Source organism: Antennarius striatus, chromosome 2, assembly GCF_040054535.1.
Source record: "Antennarius striatus isolate MH-2024 chromosome 2, ASM4005453v1, whole genome shotgun sequence".
NCBI classification, from domain to species: Eukaryota; Metazoa; Chordata; class Actinopteri; order Lophiiformes; family Antennariidae; genus Antennarius; species Antennarius striatus.
In genome coordinates this window covers 18,373,609-18,399,141 of record NC_090777.1, presented here as the reverse complement: position 1 = coordinate 18,399,141, position 25,533 = coordinate 18,373,609, and the positions used below count along the sequence as shown (strand labels likewise).

Genomic DNA, 25,533 nt, shown 5'->3' with positions numbered 1-25,533 from the left:
CTGTAAAAACAATGCCTATTCTGTTCAACTGTATCAGAGCTTGCTCTGTAGCTACATCTCACTTGACTGTAATGTCCAAATGTTTACAGTGGGTAAACAGATGCATTTTGAATGTTTAGTTTATTAATGATTCAAGTTTTTTATGAAAACATCCAGAACTAGAATTCAGTAGCCAGAGCTGCAATCATATCAGCAATATATCATGGTCATTTCATTTTTCCTCCAGTTAATCTGTATTTATCTCCTCTTCAGGTCAGTAAAATCAGTCTGGTAGACTTGGCAGGGAGTGAACGAGCAGATTCGACTGGAGCTAAAGGCACTCGGCTAAAGGCAAGACTTCCATCATCTTGAAATCCTAACATGTACCAGTATGGCCTTGATCTCTCTAAAATTATTATTTTTTCTCTCATTCATGTTTACAGGAAGGAGCAAACATCAATAAATCTCTCACCACGTTAGGAAAAGTTATTTCTGCATTGGCTGAAGTGGTGAGTGTTTTACATCCTCTTCTGTGTGTTTAGTTTCTCTCCTCTTCCCACTCAGCATTTTCTGTAACCCTTTACAACTTGACCCTGTCTTTTTTTGAGGAATTAATCTTTGTAGCCTGGTGTACTGTAATGTCTACCCTTCTGATTTCTCTTCCCTTGCCTTCGTAATGCCTGCTTACACAGGATAACTGTACCAGCAAGGTAAACTGAACCACTAATCTCTGGTTCCCTTATGATCGAGGTTGTCACATCCTTTTGCTGTGTTGTGTAAATGAGCACAATGATTGATCATATCGGCATGTTGCAGGGAAATTCAGTCCATGCACTTGAGCAGAAGTTAATCAAACTCATTTGTTAGATATGGAATGTATCAAGATTTTTCTGTTCTCGTAGCATCTTTAAGTTTCAGTATGGTAAAAGAAGGCCATACATCATTTGTCAGCTCTTTTTCTTTCTGCCTCCCAAATGATTATTTGTTTGCTGCAGAGCAAGAAAAAGAAGAAGACAGACTTCATCCCATACAGAGACTCTGTTCTGACATGGCTGCTGAGGGAGAACCTTGGTATGAACATTGATTTTCCCAGATAATCATGCTTTACTGGTGCACTATGGTCAAAGTTATGTATGTAAACTGTGGAGGGAAGTAATTATTCCTGGACAGGATGAAAGCTGAATCCTCTTAATGCTGTAATGTGAAGTGGGTGAAAAGAGATAGTGCACATCATTCTGTCAATTTAAGAAGCACACCGTCAGCAGACTGTATTTCACCTTAACTAGACAAGCACATCCATCTACTTGGTTCAGACATGTATGGAGGACAGGATGTATGTGTGTTGTAGCTGATTTATGAAGTGTTTGGCTGTTATGAAACTGAAGCCTTATAGTGATGAAATTAGTATTATTGCTCTTTTTTTCATCTTGACCATATTTCCATGTTGTAGTGCAATTGATACCATGTTGTTCAAAACACATCAGATGTACACTGATCAGATACAATACGCAGTGTATTAGAAAGATAGCCACCACATAATAAACCTCTTTGCTTTTTCTTTTTGAATCAGGTGGAAACTCAAGAACAGCCATGGTAGCTGCGCTCAGTCCTGCAGATATCAACTATGACGAAACTCTGAGCACGCTCCGGTCAGTTTTACATACAAAGCATTTATAATAATAGCTAATTGTTTTATTTTGACCATTAACTATAATCTTTCTGAACGGCTATAATTCTCAGCTATGCTGACCGAGCTAAGAACATCAAATGTAATGCTGTCATCAACGAGGATCCCAACAACAAGCTGGTGCGTGACCTGAAGGATGAAGTCGCTCGACTGAAGGAGCTGCTCCGTGCCCAGGGTCTGGGAGACATCCTCGACAGTAAGTTCCATGAAATCACAGCAGGTCATCTCTGCAGCCATACCGCATCCAGCTCAACTGGCACCATCTCCACATAATTGCCTTCTGCTTTGTATAAAACTAGGATCACATTGAAACCTCCTAGTAACTTTTTAGCTTATGGCTCATGTCAGTTAAACACATAATACACCCACTAATAATTTAAATGTCTTTTATGATTAAAATCAGTTGTTAATGCTTGCTTTCCTAATGAAATGGGACTTAACAAGTTATTCCCTGGCATTTCTACTACTCCTTCATCCAGCTCACTAAGAAATGTTTGTAATGTTTTTCTTCCCCTTATACTGGTGCTGACCTCTGACCCTTATCATCTCTTCCTGCTTCCTCTCAGTTGATCCTATGGGAGATGATTACCCAGGAAGTGGAGTCAAATGTGTGTATATGTGTGGTAGTCATGAATTGTTAATTAATAATGGCTAACATTGCTTTTAACCACATTAGTTTTTTTATTAAATCTGCTCCAAGCTTTGCATGTGAAAACTGAAAGCATTGACGCTATATAGAAGGATACAAACGCAAGGCTTCAGTAGAGGTGCTGATCTGACAAGGTTTAGCATGCCCCTAGGTTAGCATGGTTTGTGCTTGTGTTTCTTTTCATTTTCAAAATGATGGGGCAAAGCAGCTATTTGTAGGCTTAATTTTTTTTAAATATATAATTTAAAGCTTTTATACAAGCTTCTTTTCCTGACAGTGGACTTTTTATTTTCTGCATTTTCTTTTTCCAACCACCCACAGCGGATGACAATGCTCAAACCTTTAGAATGAGCTACAGACGGAAAGGTGCATGATTTACACTACTAAGTAGTGGCTCCTTAGAGTAATGGCTATTAAACATGTGTATGTGAGGAGAGTGAGCTAAGTGTTATTGCTAGATCGTACTGTGTAGTTAGCATACCCTCAGCTGTTTTCCCAAAAATTCCTAATGGCTCATCCTTCTTCCTTTTGATGCTCATGATCAGTGTAAAAGATAATTCGCAAATATATATTTTTTTCTTGTTATATCCCTGTGTTCATAAGTTTCCTTTTTTTCTGGAAAATGACAAGTTCTTTGTCGCCAGTGGCTACTGAACCAATTTCTTTTTTTAATCTTCAAAATGTTGCAAATCATTTAACAAATCCATTTGGTTGGTCAGAGTGTTTGCTCCCTCAGAGGTCCTTCAGGCCATTAAATTGATGTGCGTGTGCGTGTGTGTGTGTGTGTGTGTCTGTGTGCGTGTGTGTGTGTGTGCACGCGCGTGTGTGCGTGGGTGCGTGGGTGCGTGGGTGCGTGTATGTCAGACTACTCGCCTTGTCTGTCCTCCTTCTGGGCCTTGTTGCACTCTCCAGTTTTTTCCCATCCTGTAGTTAATAAGGTCATGGCTGCTTTCACACAGTGTTCTCTCATTCACCTGAACAGTTGTAACAAAACCTTTGCTCCCTATTCCTGAATTGTGTAGACTAGAAATGTAGACCCTAATTGCTAATAATATATCTACTGGTAATTGCTATTCCCATAAATTCCATCCAACATAAACACAATCCTATGGAAAACATCCAAAAATTTACAAACTCAAATTTATTGCATTTTGATTGTGGGTTAAAGACGTTGTGCCGAGAACCTGGAGTGAAAGCTGCTCTGTAGCATACCATCATCTTGGTGTTTGTCTTAACCCTTTGACGTACAACGTGTCTTACATTGGTCTCCCCCCCCCCTTTGTCCTTCCTCTTTTCCCTTCTCTCTCTTCACATATCATATATGGTTTCATCATTTTATGTGATTTATTTCCCCCTCTTATGTCCCACCTGTACACCTTCTCTCTTTCCCTTCTCTTCTGCTGTTGGCTCAGGCCTTAAAGACTTTCAGAACAATAAGAATAGATACTTAATAGCCTCAGAGAACCAACGCCCTGGCCATTTCTCCACAGCCCCTATTGGTTCCCTGACAGCCTCTCCATCCTCTGGCTCACTGTGCAGCCAGGTGGGCCTTCAGTCTGTCACCAGCATCCAAGAGCGCATCATGTCCACCCCTGGAGGAGAGGAGGCTATCGAAAGACTCAAGGTAGAATCAAACCTCTCAGATCTGCTGCGTCTGCCCTCTCTGCTCGACCTACAGATCTGGGTACTTTAACTCCCAGGTTTTGCTTATTGAAGATGAGAAAACACAAGAGCCTAATTTCATTTCACTTCACATTTCAAATGACGTCTTAGTGTTTAAAGTTAGTTAATAGTAAAATAAATACAGTGAGTACTTAAAACCTGTATTTCAACTTGCATTTGAAGCGTACCACAAGACATAGTTTAATATTTGTTCAGTAAATGTGTTGTCATTAGTGCTGTTGTTTTAGCCCACACACAGCCTTTAAACACATTTAGCCTCATTTGTTCTCCGAATTTTATCTCTCACACTTGCAATAGCTCGCTCTCCCTTATGAAGGAATGGCAACAGCCAGCCATGAGGAGCTACAGTTTCCATGGTAACTGTAGTGCCTAGTCTGTCATCCAATGACGTCAAGCACCGACGCAGACACGGAGGAAATTGGACCGAAATAGATTGTGTCTTGTTGCCTTCTAGCTTTGATAGTGGAGCCACACGAACCATCAGTCATTCAAAGAGAGCAGGGCAGGGTTGCCTTTACATATAGTCTTCATTAGTTCCCAATATAACTGTGACAATGAATTACAGCTCATGAATCTATCCTCTGTGTGCCTCTTGCCACTGAGCTAAAAGCTCTGTTACTACTGCATTACTAATTGTCATAAAGACATTACCCTGGTTGTGCTTTCCTCACACTTTGCTGCTGTTGATCAGGAATCAGAAAAGATCATTGCTGAGCTGAATGAAACCTGGGAGGAGAAACTCCGAAAGACTGAGGCAATCCGCATGGAGAGGTCAGTATTAAGAGACAATATAAGTCAGTTGATCAGCATCCTTTCAGAGTCCGTCCACCTCAGCTGTCTGGACTCAGTCTCAGTTTTTGTCTGGTCACACTCTGCTGCATTCACACCCCATCTCCCCTTTATCTGCTCATCCATGCAGACATCGACCATGTTGCCTTCCCTGCACTCAGTCTCACTGGTGCCACTTTCTTCCCGTTGTCAGACCAGAAATCATTTTCTGAAATGTCTTACACCATCCCAATCTCATCCTCTGTTTCATATGAATAAACAGACTAATAAACAAACAGACTTGCTGAGATAAATATGCAAAATATGCATTTGCCTCTGTCAGAATACATGCCACATACTAAATATGTCTTCTTATGTTCTCTTCCGCAGGGAGGCCTTGCTTGCAGAGATGGGTGTAGCGATCCGTGAAGATGGAGGCACTTTGGGGGTCTTCTCTCCTAAAAAGGTAGAGCAGACATGAACTACAGTGGCGGACTGTGTTGTATTTCCTGTGGATGGTGATGCACGCACTTCCAGCATCACTTCCATGTTGTGTTGTTAACTAGCTGTACTGCCTCTGTTTTCCCTCTTTTGTTCACTTCACCTCTTTGTTGTTCTGCTATTTGCTTTTTTCACATACTCAGCTCAGTCATGACATGCCGTTTGATGAGCAGTTTGATCATTTTACCAGCCAGGTTTGTTGATTTGAAGGGAAATTTGTCCCACACTAGATTTAGGCCAATTCACTAGTTTAATTAAATTTCAAGTAGTTATTTATGTTAGAAATGTGCTTATTATCATCAGTTTGTTCTGTTTTAGGTTTACCTCCTACTCCCACTGTCAAATCTTTATCCCCCCATGTCTGATTGACAGTCTAATATACATGATCAGCTTTAAAATGATGGCGGGCTCCTGTAAGTTTTCACGAGTGATTCTGAATTTAAGCTTTCTTTAAAAGCTGGCACCAGGTTTATGAAGTTCAAGCTTCCCTTCATTCTCCTTACCTTCCCACCGTCTTCCAGGAGTGTAATTGTCACACACATGAAGACCAGTATGTTGACTTGATTGTGACTTAGAAAGAGCTCTGTTATCATTTAATGTGACTGCTTTGTCTCAGCCATCACTTTACCAGCGGTGGTTTCAGATCCTCCCTTTAAATGAATCCTCCTATAGACACACATCCATTCATTCCTCTGCTGATAACTTCTATATTTTTTTTCTTTTCATTCAAATCCATTTCTCTTGCGTTTATCTTTTCTCTCCTTCCTTCTTTTGCTGCTCCACGGGTTAGAATTCTGCTGAGAAGACTTGTGACTTTTTTACAAATTTTAATGGAGTGTTTTCCCCTAAAAAGGTTGGTGGTTTGGCAGTGTAGCATCTCCCAGTGTTTACAGTTTACTGTATATATAGTATATACTGTATATCGTGTATCAGTGATGGTCTGTGAGCACAGTAAACTATGCCTAGTTGGACTTTCAGTGCTGCTGAATATTGGTGAAAGCTGTGAAACTTGTGTTTTACTTCGTTTAAATTTTCAGACTCCACATCTGGTGAACCTGAATGAGGATCCTCTCATGTCAGAGTGCTTGCTCTACTACATCAAAGATGGAATTACAAGGTAACCAGTGGATTGCTGGATCTGGAAAAAATTTTTCGCTTCCAGGATCTCTAAAAATTATTCTATATTTGTTTTTTCCTCAATTGATATGAAGTAAAAGTAACTTTTAGAGCAGAGGGAGCTGGTAAATTTACGGTATGCCCTGCTTTGCCCTTCTAATCCCCCTGAATTAACTGTTCATGTTGAGTATTTTGTTGCATCCATTCACGAGGGGAAGAACAAAAGGAATTACAGATGAATGAAACATTACTGCTTAAGAAGCACTGCTTTCAAAAAGCTCTGAAGGGTCCACGTAACTTCAGCCACTGACCTTTTGTCAAAAAGCTGCTGTTATAATGATAGACCAGTGTTAACTCTGTCAAAATCCTCTGATTGTTTCAGAGTTGGTCAGGCTGATGCTGAAAGAAGGCAGGATATTGTTTTAAGTGGTGCTCATATCAGGGAGGAGCACTGCATCTTCCGCAGTGAGAGGAATGCCAATGGAGATGGTGAGACACAATATCATATTTTGTTTTTTGTTTTTTTAACTTTTAGATGATGACGGAAGTGTTTATATATATATATATATAAATTTATTATTAATTTTTTTTTTTTTTTAAAATAAATGTCAGAGGACCTTTAAGTGAAGTCACTGATGATTGTTGTGCTTTCACTGAAGTTATCGTCCTATTGGTTCCCTGTGAGAAGTCAGAAACCTATGTGAACGGCAAACGTGTTGAAGATGCCATCCAGCTTCGCTCAGGTACATGTTATATTATATGTTATATTTTTGTAAATGCTGTAAACTGCAGTGACACTCTATTGAGCTCATACTAAAAGTCCACACTATTGTTCCATATGTCCATTCAGCTCCACAAATATTTTGATATTATTTCAGAAAATATTGCTGTTGTCTGATGTTAAAAAAATTAGAGAAAACATTTTTATTTCAGATCCAATAAAAAAAAAATTGGGGATTATTTCCTGGCTGACCCCAGACCCTTCCATCAAATTTTGTAATATCCCTTGAGTACATTTTTTAAATCTAACCAACAATCAAACAAAGTGATGCTGACGAAAACAACTTCACATAAATGAGTTTCTTTTATATATCTTGATCTCAAGATATACAGTATATTTCCACTGGGCGTAGTGGTTAGCACTGTGACCTCACAGTAAGAAGGTAATGGATTCAAATCCCAGGATTTCCAACATGGCCTTTCTGTGTAGAGTTTTCATGTTCTCTCCGTGTCCGAATGGGTTTTCTCCAGGTACTCCGGTTTCCCCCCAACATCATAAAAAAACATGCATGTAAGGAACTCTTGGGTCATGTTGGCCAACGGTGGCAAGCACACCCAGGGTGCAGAGGCCTGACCAACTCTCAATCTGACCTCACAATTTCGATGTATGATTGTGAAAATTGTATAATGACAATAAAGTTTCTTCTCTTCTAATAATTAAGGTTTTTTGAATCTATACAACGCCTCTGCCACATACTATATATCCACCACCTTCTTTCAGGTAACCGTATCATTATGGGAAAGAACCACGTCTTCCGGTTCAACCACCCGGAACAGGCCAGAGCTGAAAGGGAAAAGACTCCATCTGCTGAAACCCCAGTGGAACCAGTGGACTGGACCTTCGCACAGAGAGAGCTTCTGGAGAAACAGGGTATCGACATGAAGCAGGAGATGGAGAAACGGTATGCGTTGTATCTCATTATGGTTATAATAGTCTGACTTATTTATGATTAGACTGCTGTGCATTTTGTTTTGGACTTTCAGCATAATTTACTCATTTATGTAGGCTCACTGAGATGGAAATATTGTACAAAAAGGAGAAGGAAGAAGCAGACCAACTCCTGGAGCAACAGCGACTGGTGAGTTTAAATAAGCAAGGATTAAACAAACCCATTATTAAAATTCATGGGCTCTTTCAGTTGCGTTAAAATTGTCATACAAAGTAACTAGAATAATAGGAAGGAAAAAGAAAGTACTGAGTAAATTTGTAGATAATTAAGCCATAGTTAATTTGATTCTGTAATTAAATAATTGATCATCTTATTGAATGATTCAGCTACTTTTTAATATTTTGTGGTTGATTTTGAATGAAATATTCTTCAGAATATTGGTGATCTATTTTGTGGAATGTAAAGTTAAAGCATGGTTATTTTATGGTCACCTTCAATTGGGAATGTAGCTTCATTGTGTTTAGATTTCATTTGGTAAATTCATATCTGATTAGTACTAATCCATGACCTGAACTCCTACACTTGTGTGTGTCTGAGAATCACACCTTTTTACTCTTAGCGCATGTCTGTTTTCCTTGCATGGTTTTCGGGTTTGAGACAGATGAGCCTTTACTCGCCTTCCTCTTGAGTTGTAACTCATTTCTTGCATCAGTTTGATAAAGTGAGACTTAGATTGGAAAGCTTTCCCCTTTTCCAACCCCTGTTTTAATTTTCCTTGTGTCTTCTATAGTTGAATCGTGCAAAACGGCAATTTAACCTTGTTGATTGTTGATTTGATATTTTGACCCAAATTATTTAGACATCCATTTGTCTATATTAAAACACATTGCTTTCCTGAAGTGCAACGGTGCTGCTTTTGCATGGTTCTTGTTAATAGCATGTTTTTAACTTCTTCAGTACTGGTTCTAAACTAAGCTGCACTGTTTGCTGTTTAGCTGGTCAGCTGTGAAGTGGCTATTGATTTGCTTGGATTAGATTTCTATTCTCGTTTTCTTACTCTGTTTTGTCCTGAGTTTCATCTCCTCAATGCAGTTGCTGAGTTGTACAATGCATTGTGATAATAACAACAGTTGACAGAAAGTGACAATGTGGTTTCTCATTGACTTCTTTGGCTACCTCTGTTCGCTAGCCTAACCTGACATCTGTACAGCACACTGAGACTCAACAAGAGTTCTCACAGCTTTAAGTTGAATCAGTCAGTCACAGATCTCTTCATAATCTTGTGGTTTTATGTGCAGATCTTTAGGCACAGGGTTCAGGCTCCCAACAGGTCCACTTCTAGCCATAAACACATCATCATACACAAGACCTGGAATATCTGTACCAAATGGTTGTGATCTGTAATGTCATTTGTCTACAAAAAAAATGAGAAACTGCATTTTTTCCAACTAACATTTTTCTTGTAGTGGATTAACACTTACCTTCACTTCTGCCTCTGCACTTTCTACTGGCTTTCTGACCAACTCCAAGAACTCTTTATCTTCTAACTCACTGCTAATACTAAAGCCACTCAAACCTTCTGGACTAAAGGGGGAAAGCTTCAAAATCCATGTACATGCATGCCTCCGTAGCATGTGTTGGGATCCAGCTTTCACATCACAAAAATGTCAGTTACGAAGAGGAATATCTCAAACCAATACAGAAGTGCTCCAGTCAACATCTATTTTCCACTTATATTTCTTCTCCAATCATAACATACATGCTTTACCTTTACTTTTGATATAAATGTGCAGCATTGGGAACAGCACTGTAAAGGCCAACACCCCCATCTGAGAAATATGTAAAGCCTCATTTTCTACATTTAGTAGATGTTTAAATAAATACAACTTCATTCATATCCATATTACCATTTCATTAGAAGAAATGTAAAGGAAGAACTGTTGAGAAAGTCAATGAAGGCCACTTGCTGATTTTTATGCTTTTTTACTATAATTTCAATGTAAATCTTGGAACTGCATGTTGTCATACATCTGTATATAAAAGATGTATGCAAAGTATTCGAATACATTCATACCGTGTAATAGGCATTTTTGCGAAATATCCTAAAATCTCAAATTCCGAACTGCAACATTCTGTCTAAGATGAAGTGTTGTGATTCGTAGAAGTTCCCATGTTGCATATTTATACTTTTGTTCATTCTCTGTTAAAAAGCCATCCTTTCATCCTCTTTTTGATTTCCTGTTTTAATTTCTCCCTTTTTTTGGGAACATTTGGTTTGTTTCCTGTTTTGTTTTCTAAGGATGGAGACTCTGATAGTGGGGATGACTCTGATAAGAGGTCTTGTGAGGAGAGCTGGAGGCTGATCACTTCCTTGAGGGAAAAGCTGCCCCCCAGCAAACTTCAAACCATTGTGAAAAAGTGTGGACTGCCCAGCAGTGGGAAGAGAAGAGAGCCCGTTAAAATGTACCAGATCCCTCAGAGGCGTCGCATCACTAAAGACTCTAAGTGGGTGACCATCTCTGACCTGAAGATCCAAGCCGTCAAAGAAATTTGTTATGAAGTGGCGCTCAATGATTTCCGCCACACACGACAGGAAATCGAAGCACTGGCCATTGTGAAGATGAAGGAGCTTTGTGCCAGCTACAGCAAGAAGGACCCCAACGAGCGGGACTCGTGGAGGGCGGTCGCTCGAGATGTTTGGGACACCGTCGGGGTCGGTGATGAGCGCATTGAGGATGTCATTACCAATGGGTCTCGGCCAGGAGGAGCCGTCATGGATGACCTAAAGGTGCACATTGATAAACTTGAGGACATCTTGCAGGAGGTGAAGAAACAGAATAACGTGAAGGATGAGGAGATCCGTGCCCTGAGGAATAAAATGGTTAAAATGGAAAAGGTCCTTCCTCTTATCACTCCAGAGGGCCAAGAAATGGCTGCTAGTACAGACACTTCTACCAGTGCTGCCATCACTCCCAGCCCTCAGGAGGGAAAACCTCCCATTCCCACGAAGCCCGATGGAGATGATGTAGATTCACAAACCTGTCAAAGTGAAATCGATGACTCCACCTTGAAACGGACAGGACAGATGCGCTGGATGCGTCAAGAGCAGCTACGACTCAAAAACCTTCAACAACAAGAGATCTCCAGGCAGCTCCGCCGGAACACCGGACCACATCGCTTCATACCCCCAGAAGACCGTAAGCTACGTTTCCCCTTCAAAAGTAACCCGAAGCACCGCAACTCGTGGAGTCCAGGTACTCACATAATCATCACCGACGAGCAAGTGATTGAGCTCAAGGTGCCCAAAGAAGCTGTAGAGGAAGAGGGTGAAAGCTGTCAGCCTGAGGAGGGAGTCCCCTCGAGAGAACAAATGGCTGCTTCAGTTGTCCACATCACGCCCCCGTCACCAAGCCCAGCACCCCAACGCAAATGTAATGACGTGGAGCAAGGTTTACAAGGTCAAAGACATAACTATAGGAACAGCCAGCATCAATTGCCCCATGAACGGGGCCGCAGCAACTCGTTTAATCACCGCCAGCGACCCTCGGGATCAGTGGAGTCACTGCAGCAGGCTGAAAGCAATAGGAGGCACACGCAGGCTTTCTATCAGCCCCGTCAGCATCACCACCAGCCTGCACAACCCCAGCCACACCATCAACAACAGCCGTACCACTACCATAACATTATGTATGCAGATGGCAGATTCAATGGTTACCAGCAGTACCATCACATCGACCATGCAAATCATCCAATCAACTTTCAAGCACCTCCAAGAATGCGCAGACAAATGTCAGACCCCAATCTAAAAGCCAGCAGAGAGACGACGGTCTGAGATGAGGAACTCAATAAACTTTAGTAGGCAAACGCATTACAGATCACAACAAATCTCAATTCTGTGAATCAGACAGCTAAAACTGTTACTTTTGCACAAGATCAGTGTGACATTGGTTGACCCAAAGTACTGCATGTATTATAAAGACACATTATCATCATAAAATATGCTGTTTTTGCAGTTTTTGCTGCATTGTGTGTGCTGTCATTGGTAGCATTGGGAGAGCTGTCACCAGGAACTGTAGCCAACAAATGTTTTTTTCTCAGTAGAGACTCGGCCATGTCTACCCTGTTCCTTTTGTAGCGTGTGACGCTTCATCAATCATGCTTTGATTTGCCAAAATGATCTTCGTGGCTGAATTTCTGAGTTTACATCTTTGCCATTTTAGTATTGATTTATCTTGAATGTTTAAACCACTACAGTATAAATACATCGAAGTGTCTCATCTTCATTAAGGCTAACTTACGAACTGAAAAATGCCCCAATGCTGTATTTTTTATTTCAATGAACCATTTTACTGAATGTTACAATTGAAAATCAGTTCTCTTTGCAGTTTGTTTTTTACTGTATGTTGTGCCTCATAACATCTGTGTTTAAAGTCATCTTTGGTCTAGATCTGGAATAAAAAGAGCAGGGTCATTAATTATAAAATAACTATGTACTTGTTGATGGAAATAGTTGTAAAAAGGAGTATTTTAAAAGTGCCTTTTTATGCTTATTTATGTTATTATTACTCTTGATTTAAACATTTTCCCTTTCTTTTTACTTCAGTGCTCATGTACCAGGGTTCAGCTTACTTTTTTAATGAAAGCCCCATAACTTGCCCTAACCAATTAACATTTTAAGATAAACAACATGATTTTTTCCAGTCTTTCTTAAGTAAGCTTTTTTATTCTTAATTCCAAACTTTGATCTTTCTTTTTTGATTTATTGAATTTATCTACCTGCCACATACTTGTATTTCAATATTTTGCACGTCCTCAAGTCACAGATATGTTGTGTAATTAATTACAGAACACATTTTTATGTTAAGTTATGATTTAAACTATTTTAAAATGTACTTTATCACCTAGCACACTACCAAACACCACTCTTATATTATACATTGGCTTGGCTTTCCAACGTGATATAATTAATTCTGTTTGACACCTTGAGTTTAAGACTCTATAAAAATAGACCTGCACAACATTTAATTTTCACTTAAAACAGTCCACAATGTTCATACTTCATAGGCTGAGGTCTGTGTCCGTCTTAAAATTACACTTTGGGTTTGTGGTTGACCGAGTAAGCACAAAGTTCACCCCGTTTGATCGGGTGTCCCACAGAGTGTTGTCATGGTTCCCAAAGACTCCACTTAAAAATGTGTTGGGGAGGAGTGTTTGCATCATGTCATTCTGGAGAACTCTGCATGTCTATGAGAGTTGGATTCTGTATCAAATGCCTTCTGTCCATATAAGCTGGTCTATCACAACGATGGTCGATAAAATCACTTGTCCATGACAGGGTTTTTTTTTTTCTTCCTGCCACTCTGTCTCTTCTTGCATCATTCATTATATACAATTATACATTTCAATACCAGACCTTGAAAGTGAGAAAAATGGTTAAATTAATAATAATTAATAATTAATAATAACGTTTTACTATTTTATGCAATAAATACATATTCTGCCTTACTCTAACATAAAACCAAATGATTTAATGTCAAATGCAAGTCGAGTCTCTCCATCTTATGTGTCGAGTCTTTCAATATCTCCTCATGTAACAGCTTACATTTCTTCGTGTCTAATAATGCTTCATTAGCACATGGTTTTAAAGTATGCATTGGGGTGCTGATGGCCAGCAGGTATGCTTGAAAGAACAGTTTACAAAATCAAGTGGGCAATGTACAATGTACTTACCTTTAAAAATATATATACTGTGCCTGTTAGTGTTTTGTCTTTATTCAAAGTGTTGTCGAGTGTTTTCAGCCTGACTTTTGGACTTTTCAATATGAAGTGCCTCATTGTGGTATCAACAAAGTTGCTTTGTTCCTTTTGTTGAGCACTTTGTGCAATCAGATGGTTATTATGTCAAAATTAACGGTTTTATTAATATGTAAAAAAAAAAACCCAACAACATTTACCGAGTCCCTGTGTGCCAGAGGTTTATTTTTAAAGAATGTCTGTAATAAAATGACATGCTCCAAGTGCAGTTGTAGATGGCTGGTGTTCGTTTTTCCGCCAACATACAGTTTAAGGAGAGACTCAGAATCCCCGCATGTGTGCTTCACTTAAAGTACTGTGAATTCTTTACACACTTTTAAGTAAGTAACTGTTTTGATACACAGAGCAGAGCTTTATCCCTAGACGTATAATTATTCTTACTAGGTGTTTTGTGTATTGCACTTTTGTACCTCATGACATATCCCATGCACAGTAGATTTATTATTGATTTGTTAGAATTTGCTTCATCTAATTAACATTTAATTTTTGATTTTGTTTAATTTTATTTAAATAGAATATTTTTTTCTTGAAACAGCTCCAAACATCACATAGTGCATTATGATACGTGTTGTCTTACAATATCAGCTCTATACAGATTATGATCAGTAACACTGATCAGATTTCCAAAGATTTGTTTGAATGGAGAGAATTCAGCATTTGGCTTGCTGGTAGGAATTCAGTTGGGAGGAGGCTAATGCCAAATGAAAAGGCTGTATTGTCTTCCCAGAAGACACTGAACAAACAGGATGAGGTCATTGGGACCGTTGCCTGACCTGCTTTGACGATCATGGCGCCCCTCATTGGATTACAGTTGACTCAGCTTCTACCAGCGCTTCTCATCTTCCACTCCAACCATTTCTCTCAAACTATAAGATGCTTCATTGTTTGATCTCCAGAACTCTTTGTACTCGTATCAGACAAAGAACTTTGATCAAAGGTTTTTTCAGTCATCCATTGTTTGAAGATTTGTCTTTTTTAATGTAAAGAGAATTCATCATTTATTTCTGTTTTTTTGAACAGTAAAAATTTGATTATTATTATTTAATCATAACTTCAGTTTTAAAGTTTCACATTCAGTTATGACAACAGAATATCTTAAATATTTTCTTTATGTTGTGTACAGAATAAGTACAGAATTCTTGTATTTATCTAATTCTGTATTAAACTTATTAATCTACTTTCATTTCACACAGCTGACACATTCAAGGGTATTTATTATTGCATCAGTTTAACTGGTTAGAAGCATCTCAACTACATATCATTAATACAGAAATAAATCTCAAGGAGTTAAGTGAGAGTGGAGAATGTGCACTAATTCCAGCTCAACACAATATGTTGTGTTGTAGATCTGATGAGACTGTTCAGCTGATGTCACAGCGAGTGGACTGTCATATATGTTCACTTCCTGTGTGTTGGTGTCCAGGTGTACGAGAGCAAATTGCAGGAACTTCAGAAACAAGTGGAGACTATTTCTCTGGTAGCCGAGACACCTGATGAAGAAGATTTGGAAGAGGAGGAGGAGGAGGAAGGTGTGTATTGTGACTATTAAATTATTTCCCCTATCCCTTTATTTAAGACCACAATAAGGATAAAAAGTAATAGTTTTCCTTTAACATTGTTGTCAAGAGTCCGAACTACTGGGATATACATGAGGAATTTTTTAAAAAATCAAACAATTTAGAACAATTAAATTGTCAATTAATGTCTCATTCATTTTTGTAACTATTCCACAAGAATATCCAAATCCCACTAAAAACTAATTTCCTTGGAAGTATTGAGTATCAAAATTAATTTTACATGTTTTAAGTTGTTTTTAAATTACGGGCAAAAATGTTCCATAGCAAGCAATCTTTAACATAAATTTGTTCTCCACAAACAACTTCTGATAACTTCCATTCAATTTTTTTTTAATCTGGCTTATGGGAGCTAATATCAGATCTAGAATTAACATTCTATGTCCTCCAAACACTTAATGACAGATTTTTTTTCCTGAGTCTTACTTGAGCATAAATCCAGTCTTAATTTATTCCCAGGTTAGCAAGCATAAATGAGCATAAAAAAAACATCATGATTATTTGTGAAAGCTAAAAACAACTGTTATAAATACAATCATATATTCTGCTAGATTAACGTGTGTTCTGGGTAATAAATTTATTTAATTTGATTTAGTTTTGCATGTCAATGACACCTGTTGTGTTCTGTCTCCCTTCAGTTCCATGGACCCAGCATGAGTTCGAATTGGCTCAGTGGGCCTTTAGGAAGTGGAGGTACCACCAGTTCACCTCCCTCCGTGATCAGTTGTGGGGAAACGCTGTTTACCTGAAGGAGGCCAATGCCATTAGTGTTGAGCTTAAGAAGAAAGTAAGTGAGCAAATCTACTTCAACAGATATTTCACTTTAAAGTTTGAGGACAAAAATTTGACCATTGATGGTGCTGCACCAAAAAAAAAAAGAGTGTCGGCCATCTGGTGAACCGGTTTACTTCCTGTTCTGCAAACAAACAGTTGGAGAGCCTTTATATGATAGATGTTACACGTTGAAGGAAAATTAGGGTTTCTAAACACGGCTGAACACTGTTTTTCATCAATGCTGTGCTCCACCTTTACAGAGGTGAGTCACCCTCAGAGTGCATCAGGTTCTGTACGTTGGGGACGCTGGATTATGGCATTACTGTATGATGATGTCATGAAACAGCCTCATGAATGATTCATTTCCATTTGGCCTGTGATCATAATGATTTATTTTTTAACTGACCACTTTTGTTTTTCGATAATGCACAAGGCAGTTCATTAAAATATCCAGAGCCAGAAGTCCACCTTCCCCATTTTGCAACCAGTATAATTTATATTCCTACAGGGTTGATACAGGAAATGAGTCATCTGTCAAAAAGACATTTTCACATTGTATACTTTATTTATCTTCAGGCTCAGTCTTTAATTTATGTCCAATGATGCTAATTGCTTCAGCATTTTTTCCCTGGAGGATAGAAAAGAGAGAGGCCACAAAATGGAGATTTGTTTGGCCTGTCATCTGTGGCATATGTGCAGTAAATTAGAAGCACCCTAGAAAAGATAGTAAGACAGCAAATAGGTCAAGGGCTGAAGTGCTGATCTCTCAAAGTCAAAATGGTTTATTGTACTTTTGAAAAAAAATTAAATTAATTGGATAAATATAATTTTAAGTGTGCTATTATTCCTCCCCTCATAGCCATTGCACTTATTTTTCAGGTTCAGTTCCAGTTTGTCTTGCTGACAGACACTCTTTACTCGCCACTTCCCCCTGAGCTCTCGTCACCAGAACCCGAGAAAGCCCGTGAGTCCAGGCCTTTCCCCCGCACTGTGGTGGCTGTGGAAGTTCAGGACCTAAAGAATGGAGCCACTCATTACTGGTCCCTGGATAAACTCAAGTAATAACCTGAAAGACCTCTAGTAGCCTGTACACGACATAATGTCATAACTGACATCTGAATTTCTTTGTCCAGGCGCATGTTATCTTTCTGCGTCTTTAACGCTTTTTCGCTCTGTTGTCATTTGCAGGCAAAGGTTGGACCAGATGCGCGAGATGTATGATCGTGCCGGAGAAATGGCCTCCACCAATCAGGAGGACGGAGAGGGTGCCCTGACAGGAAATGATCCCTTCTATGACCGCTTCCATTGGTTTAAACTGGTGGGGAGGTATGTATCATAATTGCAGATAAATGCATTTACCGTTAGTTTGTTTGTTTTGGTTTAAGCCTGTTCGACTTGGACGTTGGAGATTTTTGTGTTTAATTGATTCAGTAAAACTTCATCCAGGCAATTTGTGGTCCATTGATACGTGATTTTTTTTTCATTCGCATGTTATTTTTATTTTGTTTTTCATTTTTGTGTTCAATTTTTTTTTTTTTGCACATTCAACATATGTATGTGTGCGATAACCTGTGTTGGAATCCTGCTTTATTATCATTTGTCATTCATCTGGTGCTATTTGATTGTTCATCATAGCATTTTTTTTGGTCATCCTGTTAAAAATTTGTTGTTACATTGTAATTTTTTATGCACTATTTTATGTCATTGAAAAATATTCTTTTGTGATTCTACCACATTTATCATTTTGCTATTTTTTTCTCATCCACAAATTTTGTAATTTTCCTGGGTTTGTTGTGTTCTTTTGCTGCTGCTCTGACATTCATTTCATGCTTGTAAACAACATAGTAGCTCTGGATTCAGTAGAATATTGCAGCATTTTGTATTTTATCCTCTTTCAGCCAGCATACATTAGGAGATTCGTAAGTTAATCCTTTTAAAGTGGAGCTTCATTTTGGTGTAAAATAATCGTGTTTCTATAAACAGCTGTGACACTTAGCAGCTTCCTCTTCTGTAATACCTGCTTTCGTGAAATGACTCCTGCTGCTGCATTTCTAACAGCTATAAAGTAGAAGTATTGCTAAAAGTTATTTTCTAAGTGACTTTGTGCGCAGGTAGAAAAAGCAAGCATGTGCAAATAAATGTACAGCTACTGTTTGTTTGATTTTCTTGCCAATGTGTTGATGTTACATTATTTTTTGTAGGAAATTTGTGAATGTAACACAAGGTCAAACATAGTGAACTGCAGTGTCCTGTTTAACTTGTATATCACTTCACTGTTACCTTTCCTTGGTTCTTGCCACTGTTCCCAAACTACCAACTTTCTCAGTTCCCCCATCTTCCACGGTTGTGTCAATGAGCACCTGGCTGACCGCACGCCCTCGCCCACCTTCTCCACCACCGACTCGGAGATCACTGAGCTGGCAGATGAGCGCCAGAGCGAGATGTCTGATTTGATCGACGACGAGGCGTTTGTGGACGACACCAGCTCAGATGCTGGCACCGAGGAGGGCTCCGACATCTTCAGCGACGGCCAGGACCCCTTCTACGACCGCTCCCCCTGGTTCATCCTGGTGGGAAGGTTGGTGACTGGGACTAGTGTTCCCATGTCTTCCACACTCAGGCTGGGACGGGAGTTTGGGGTAGATTCCAGCTTGGTGTGGTGTAATTTATTTGTAGTAAATCAGACTAACAAAGAAGGTGTAGAAAATAAGATTATTTAGTGCAGAGGACTAATGTTACACCCAACAACAATGGTCTGAAGAAATAGTGTATATGAAAGCAGCAGAATGTAGGATGTAAGACATCAGTGTGTATTTTACTATCTTTCAAATAAAGTCTTAAAAAATGCAAATTCTATAAGCGGATACATGAGCAAATCCTGCTTGAGAATAAATTCAGATTGGATTGTGTAATCACTACAGTGGTGTGGAGATAAATAGGACAATTTTGGATTTAATATGATTAGTTTTACGTCTGTGCTCACAGCTCTGCTTTATATGAGCTAGTTTCAATTTAGACTTCCATAAGTGTTTCCAAAAATTGAAAACCCACCATCCTTTTCTCTCCAAATCCTCCCAGTGTGACGTTTCACTCCCGCCTCCATCACGCCTCTGACTGTATTAATTCCCACATCTGTGCACATAGCTGTGTGTCATTCTGTTGTGTTTTTACATTTAAACCTTATTTGTTCATTTTATTTATTACGATATCTATACATTTATTTTATAACTTGTTTGTTTTAACATTATTGCCAAATTTTTTGTTTGATATATTAACACAGTAGTTGTTGAACATAACATAATCATGCATACTTGTGTTTGTCCATTCACTGTTATGTGAAAATAAGCTGCAGCAGCGTTCCAAATCAGAGCACAGTTATCATGGGTGTACCGTCAGAGCTAGAAAATTCTCATCTCTCTCTTAAATAACCTGATCTCATAAAGAAACGTCACGTCAATGCAGGCTCTAAGCCAACCAGACGGTGCTGCAGCTGTAGCTCAGCTACTTTCGTCACAATGACTTCAGAGGGTGCACAGATTGATCTGTCCCTTCCGCCTCGGCCTTGAGTCTGTGAAAGGAGGGAGGGAGAGAGGGGAGGGTGGGGGGGTAGGAGGAATGAGTGTCACCAGCATGCAGCTAAACAAATCAAGTCTAACAAAGCAAAATGTCAGAGTGTGTGTGTGTGTGTGTGTGTGTGTGTGTGTGTGTGTGTGTGTGTGTGTGTGTGTGTGTGTGTGTGTGTGTGTGTGTGTGTGTGTGTGTGTGTGTGTGATGCACGAGCATCACCCTAACACAGCACATGAACTATAAAGCGTTTACTGCTGCCTCCCAGGCTCCCTGTTGACATCCTGTCAGTCTGATTTCAGGGCCCTGTAGCACACATGATTTTATGTTCTTGGTTTTGTTCCTTCTTTTGTTTTTGCTTTTTCTGTAGCTTAATAGTTACTAATATTTTATTGTATGGTTTGTAGTCTTTAACATGTGATAAATAAGGAACTGTTTGTGAAAATAACATGTAACACTATGAAAAAATTTGCTCTGTGTAACGACTACAATGTTTTTCAGTTCGTCTATCACAGCTGCTTTCGGTAGGGTTGATTAATGGAGTAGAGAGCGTTGCAGTTATATAACTATTTTAAAAAATCATACGTGTGTGATTTGTGGATGTGATGACTGCAGCAGTCATTCCACACTGCAGCAAAATCATCTTTACTCATCTCACTTTTCCTTTTTTTACTTAGAGCGTTCGTGTACCTGAGCAACCTGCTGTATCCCGTACCACTGGTGCACCGTGTTGCCATAGTAACAGAGAAAGGCGAGGTGCGTGGTTTCCTGCGTGTGGGGGTTCAGGCTATAGCTGGTGAGTAATTAATGAGTTACTCTAATGAGCAATACTGTTAGAATAACACAGGTTATATCCTGCTTGTATGAAATGGACTTTTAGTGTCCTGATTGTTGAATTTTCATGAATGTAGGAGTTATGTGTCGTCAAGCAATTAAAATCAAATTTATTTATGCATGATGACTGTGTGCCATTTGAAGGTTTACTATGCAGTACTGTTTGTTTAACATTTGATATTTTAATAGCTAACAAACTATTTTGCCCTATCATGCATGTGATTCTATTCCACCGCCACTATGAAAACATTTTGAAGGTTCTCTACAGAGAAAACTCCTTAGGTTCTCTGTTTATATTTGAGCTGTTTTATCCCTTTGAGTCAGCTGATCCTGATAAGATGATGTTTGTCTCTTTTTAGCTGATGAGGAGGCTCCAGACTACGGCTCAGGAATTAGACAGTCGGGAACTGCCAAGATCTCCTTTGATGATGAGTACTTCAAAAAGGTAAGCCCAGAGTCAGATGAAGGTCTTACATCAAACATGCTTTTTTTCCCTTTTTTAGAGAGCAGCAGCAGAGATTTTCTTTACTATTCTATATAAGAAATACTACAGTATTTTCTGCACTATAAGGTGAACTGGACTATAAGCCGCATCTTCAATGAATACCCTTTTCCAAAACCTTTTCATACATAAGGCACACTGGATTATAAGGCGCACTGTCGGTTTTTGAGAAAATTAAAGGATTTTAGGTGCGCCTTATAGTAAGGAAAATACTGTAATTATTATTTAGAAGTCCTAATCCCTGTCTTTACAAAAATATCAGAACACATTCATACAGGTGGAGGGTTTGGATTCACCTTCTCTCCCCCAGTTGTATTCTAATCTTGTCTCTACCCTGATGTCCATCTCCTTTTTATCCAATCAGAATGACTTCCCCTCCACCGTCATGACCCGCTCTGGCTTGTCCCTGGAAGAGCTGCGCATTGTGGAGGGTCAGGGTCAGAGTTCAGAGGTCATCACACCCTCAGAGGAGCTCAACAGAATCAGTGACATGGGTATGCTTGCCAGACCTTCACCTCTCTGCTCATAAATTTCAACCTCTCCTCCCAAAGGGAAACGTGCTTGGCAGATGGTCCTATTGAAGGCCCTTCGGATGTATAGTAATGGAAATGAAGCTGCTGCTGCGGTTTTTCTTACCTTGTGAAAGAATTTGTATGAAGTCTATTTTATGGTTAAATTCTTTGTTTAAATAAATAAAGCAGCCTAAAGCTCCAAGCGTAGAATTCAGATACAAATCATATAGACCTCAGCAAAGCAAATTTACCAATTCTACTATGGCGGCACCATGTGACCGAAATGAACTATGGACCTGTTGTACTCGGCCTCTTATTGGCTCAGCATAATGATGATGTTGCACATGTAGTCAAAGTTCATTGAGGGGCCATTTGAGGAATGTCATTGTCAAGCCAAACCAATCAGAAACAGAATGGAATGGCACACCATGGCAGGATTCACGGAACTACCTCCTGGATCCAGACCATCTTCCAGATAAGCTGGAAAATCTAATCACCTCTTCCGCTCCTCAGGTCCACCTCTTCCAGGAGGTTTCCTTAAAATCCTTTCAGAACTATTTGGGTTATTTTGTTCACAAACACACAACCTCTTCATCTCTATCCTTATAAGTCCTCTTAACCCTCTGCTCTGGCTTTCTGCAGACCTCAAACTGGGTAACATCTCAGAGACCAAACTGAGTCATGGTGACAGCCTGGCAGGTCAACTGGAGGTTGGCAGCATCTTTACCTTCCGTGTTACTGTGCTGCAGGCCAATGGCGTCCCGCCTGAGTTCGCAGATATCTTTTGTCAATTCAAGTGAGTCAGCAGTCTTCAAAAATGTCTGCAGCAATGCAGCTGAACAGATGTTTGCACCTCTATGTGATGTCTTACAGAGGTCTTGCAATAACTTCTGATATTTTCATATTCAATTTATGTTGGTTTGAAAGTAATTTGATCAAATGTAACCAAATAAATGGAACATCCTGATGCATGCTTGTGTTTCCTTCCTCAGTTTCCTGCATCGTCATGATGAAGCTTTTTCCACGGAGCCACTAAAAAACATGGGCAAAGGAGCTCCTCTTGGCTTTTACCATGTTCAGAATGTGAGTCCAAACAGACACACACAGACCTACACACTGCTCTTTAACACCTCCATCCGTTTTGACCTCCCTCTTTTTCGCTGTTGGAACAGATTACAGTTGAGGTCACAGAGTCTTTCATTGAGTACATCAAGAATAAACCCATCGTGTTCGAAGTGTTTGGCCACTACCAGCAGCACCCTCTGCATCTGCACGGCCAGGAACTGATCAGGTTAGTGTGCTTCATGTGGAAGAATGTTTCTCGATTGCTTGACAGTTCATATTTCTTGAACCACATGGATGTTGTTTTTTTCATTAAAAATAACTGCATGTATTTCAACAGTCCCCCTACACCATCCAGGAAATACTACCCTATTCCTATGCCTCTGTCGAAACCAGGTGAGGATTATACCTTAATAAAATGCTTGAAGTCTGTCTTCATCGTTTCATGGTTTTATCATCATGGCTCATCTTTTCTCTAATTTCTTTCTTTTTGTGGAATTTTGGTTTGTGATCATTCTCCCAACACACCAAATCCTCCCACCCAACACTGTCCTCCATCTTCCAAATCTCACTTTTCTCTTTGCTTTTCCAATCTCCGTCACCATTTAAACAACATACACTAAAACCGTAGACCACACCCGAAAGATAGAATTGGTCCGCTATCTGATGAGCGGCTATGTGAACGGCAAAGTGCTGGACAAGCTGTCGGACCACGCCAACGCTTTGGCCTCCTCCGCCGTCGCCAGTCTGGAAGACGAGGCCGACCAGCTCTCTCACTTTCCTTTCCTCCCGGTGCCCAGCGACCTTGTGCTAACTGTGCCCAAACACCATGGTTGGTACAGTGTACATCATGGTAGCTTAAAAACCAGACATTAGATCGGCCCATGCTGTAGGATTTAGTCCAGTGCTGTGCACCAGTAGTCAATAGCGCTCCGCGGTGGTGTGTGTGCTGCTGTTTAGATCATTTCAGACCTCTCCCTGTCACTTATTAACCCGCCTGGGCTGACATCAGGTAAATACGCTGCACAGGTGATTGTGATCACAGAAGAGCTTTGACATCGCATTGACACTGTTAAATCAGAATCCAAAGCCTGGAGTCTTTATGGGTTTAGCTGCTGTATGGTTCTCATTTGGAATAACGTTCATTTCAGTACAAATGAATGTGACTCAAAGATTATCTTGTTTCAATAGGAACGTAATCCTGATGTGTGGGACAGTGGGGTGCTGTCAGAGGCAGTGTAATCTGTGATTTAGCTCCTCAGTATTTATTTGTGCAGCGGTGAAGAGTCTCATTGCCTCTTTTCTCTGTCATCTCATTTAATTAATAGTGAATTTGATAATATGTTTGAACAACACTATTTAAATTGTAAATTATAATATGTAGATGTAGTTGAGTATCCAGCATCAGCAGTGAGTTCACATCACTTATTTCACCTCCTTTTGTTAACTCACTTTACACATTTATTACACACTTTTAAATTAAACGTGTCTTGTGTGTCCATCTGCTTCAGTTCCAGCCACCAAGCTGAACACAATCACCAAGTCAAACCTGGGTCAGTGCGTCAGCAAATACGATCTGCTGGTCTGGTTTGAGATCAGCGAGCTGGAGCCCACTGGAGAGTGAGTGATCACGCACACGTTACACAGAATATATTTGTAATAAATGTTGTATTTGAACTATAACCACAAACAAACTCCTGATCCAACTAGTTAGTGGAATAAACGTTTTCTACTTATCAGTATAGGTCAACGATAAATAAGCCAATGTAAACCCCACTAGATTGAGTTAAGATTTACTTAACTTCCAAATTCAATGTCATATGTTGGTACCTTTAAATAATACAGTAAGGTGTTTTAAGTGAATATCCCCCCTGCTTCCACAGGTATATTCCAGCTGTTGTGGATCACAGTGGAGGGCTCCCCTGTCATGGCACCTACCTCCTGCACCAGGTACTGAAGTCATGTCCTTGACTTTCACCAAAATCTAATATTCAACATTTCAAGGCTTTATTCTGCTTTAGCTGTGTTGCCTGTGCTCAGCGTCTGTCGCCTATGCTGCAGGGCATCCAGCGGAGGATCACCGTGACCCTTATCCACGAGAAGGGAAGCGAGCTCCATTGGAAGGACGTTCGTGAGCTGGTTGTAGGTGAGTTATCTACAGTAAACAAGGCAATAAGAGCAGGATGTTGCTAGGTGATCGCTGCTCACAGAGACGAGTCTGTGGATGCCTTGATAAAATGAGACATATTTCATTCTCACAAAACAGCTTCAGTTTGTTTGGATGTAATGGAACATAGAGTTTCTGTTCTCCTGTTTATACAGTTTGCAGTTTTGTCTGCTGCGCCACAGGCCGCCTGCTTCATGAAGCTGTTTATTCTATAGCCGTAGATCACAAGGAGGGGTGTGTTCAGAGTTTTGCCTCGGGACAATGTGACCATATGGCTGTTGAATTCAAATCTGCTGACTGACTTGCTACATCAAGTGTTTACGCTCCATCATAACAAAGTCACTTTAGCGTCTGTGACGACAATCTTTTGTGTGACCGACCAGGTCGCATCAGGAACAAGGCGGAAGTGGACAGTTGTGCTGCAGAATCTGTGCTGTCCCTGAACATCATATCTGCTAAGAACATTAAGTCAACCCACAACGCCAACAGGTAATTTATACTGCTGACTGTCTCGCCATCTTGAATTGAGTTGTGTTTGATGAACACAATATATTCAGAAGATCAAGATGTAAATCCATGTCTGAATTTATAACTACCTATAATCATTTTTTCTTTGTTTAACAACATTTTAAACTGGGATCAGGCAGGATCTACGTACATTGGTGCTCTCATCTTTT

The 25,533-nt window shown here is 39.8% G+C and overlaps 1 protein-coding gene across 8 annotated transcripts in view; it reads left to right on the top strand.

Moving 5' to 3' along the window:
* The window catches only part of kif1b (kinesin family member 1B), a 54,509-nt gene that overhangs the window by 22,318 nt on the left and 6,658 nt on the right, over positions 1-25,533 (top strand). Inside the window, exons 8-38 of one of the 8 annotated variants that reach the window (XM_068334649.1) lie at positions 253-330; positions 423-488; positions 975-1,050; positions 1,550-1,628; positions 1,720-1,862; positions 2,233-2,274; positions 3,806-3,939; positions 4,690-4,769; positions 5,157-5,232; positions 6,305-6,384; positions 6,766-6,872; positions 7,043-7,126; positions 7,885-8,065; positions 8,170-8,242; positions 15,291-15,396; positions 16,080-16,228; positions 17,095-17,273; positions 17,404-17,541; positions 18,542-18,793; positions 20,457-20,575; positions 20,973-21,058; positions 21,480-21,609; positions 22,270-22,423; positions 22,620-22,710; positions 22,800-22,918; positions 23,030-23,085; positions 23,321-23,521; positions 24,201-24,309; positions 24,573-24,639; positions 24,751-24,835; positions 25,240-25,345. In XM_068334649.1, coding sequence (XP_068190750.1) covers positions 253-330; positions 423-488; positions 975-1,050; positions 1,550-1,628; positions 1,720-1,862; positions 2,233-2,274; positions 3,806-3,939; positions 4,690-4,769; positions 5,157-5,232; positions 6,305-6,384; positions 6,766-6,872; positions 7,043-7,126; positions 7,885-8,065; positions 8,170-8,242; positions 15,291-15,396; positions 16,080-16,228; positions 17,095-17,273; positions 17,404-17,541; positions 18,542-18,793; positions 20,457-20,575; positions 20,973-21,058; positions 21,480-21,609; positions 22,270-22,423; positions 22,620-22,710; positions 22,800-22,918; positions 23,030-23,085; positions 23,321-23,521; positions 24,201-24,309; positions 24,573-24,639; positions 24,751-24,835; positions 25,240-25,345 — 3,446 coding nt within the window. Of the gene's footprint in view, positions 1-252; positions 331-422; positions 489-974; positions 1,051-1,549; positions 1,629-1,719; positions 1,863-2,232; positions 2,275-3,727; positions 3,940-4,689; positions 4,770-5,156; positions 5,233-6,304; positions 6,385-6,765; positions 6,873-7,042; positions 7,127-7,884; positions 8,066-8,169; positions 8,243-15,290; positions 15,397-16,079; positions 16,229-17,094; positions 17,274-17,403; positions 17,542-18,541; positions 18,794-20,456; positions 20,576-20,972; positions 21,059-21,479; positions 21,610-22,269; positions 22,424-22,619; positions 22,711-22,799; positions 22,919-23,029; positions 23,086-23,320; positions 23,522-24,200; positions 24,310-24,572; positions 24,640-24,750; positions 24,836-25,239; positions 25,346-25,533 lie in introns of all 8 variants that reach the window. The other 7 variants (XM_068334658.1, XM_068334639.1, XM_068334685.1 and 4 more) reach the window with 7 other exon arrangements.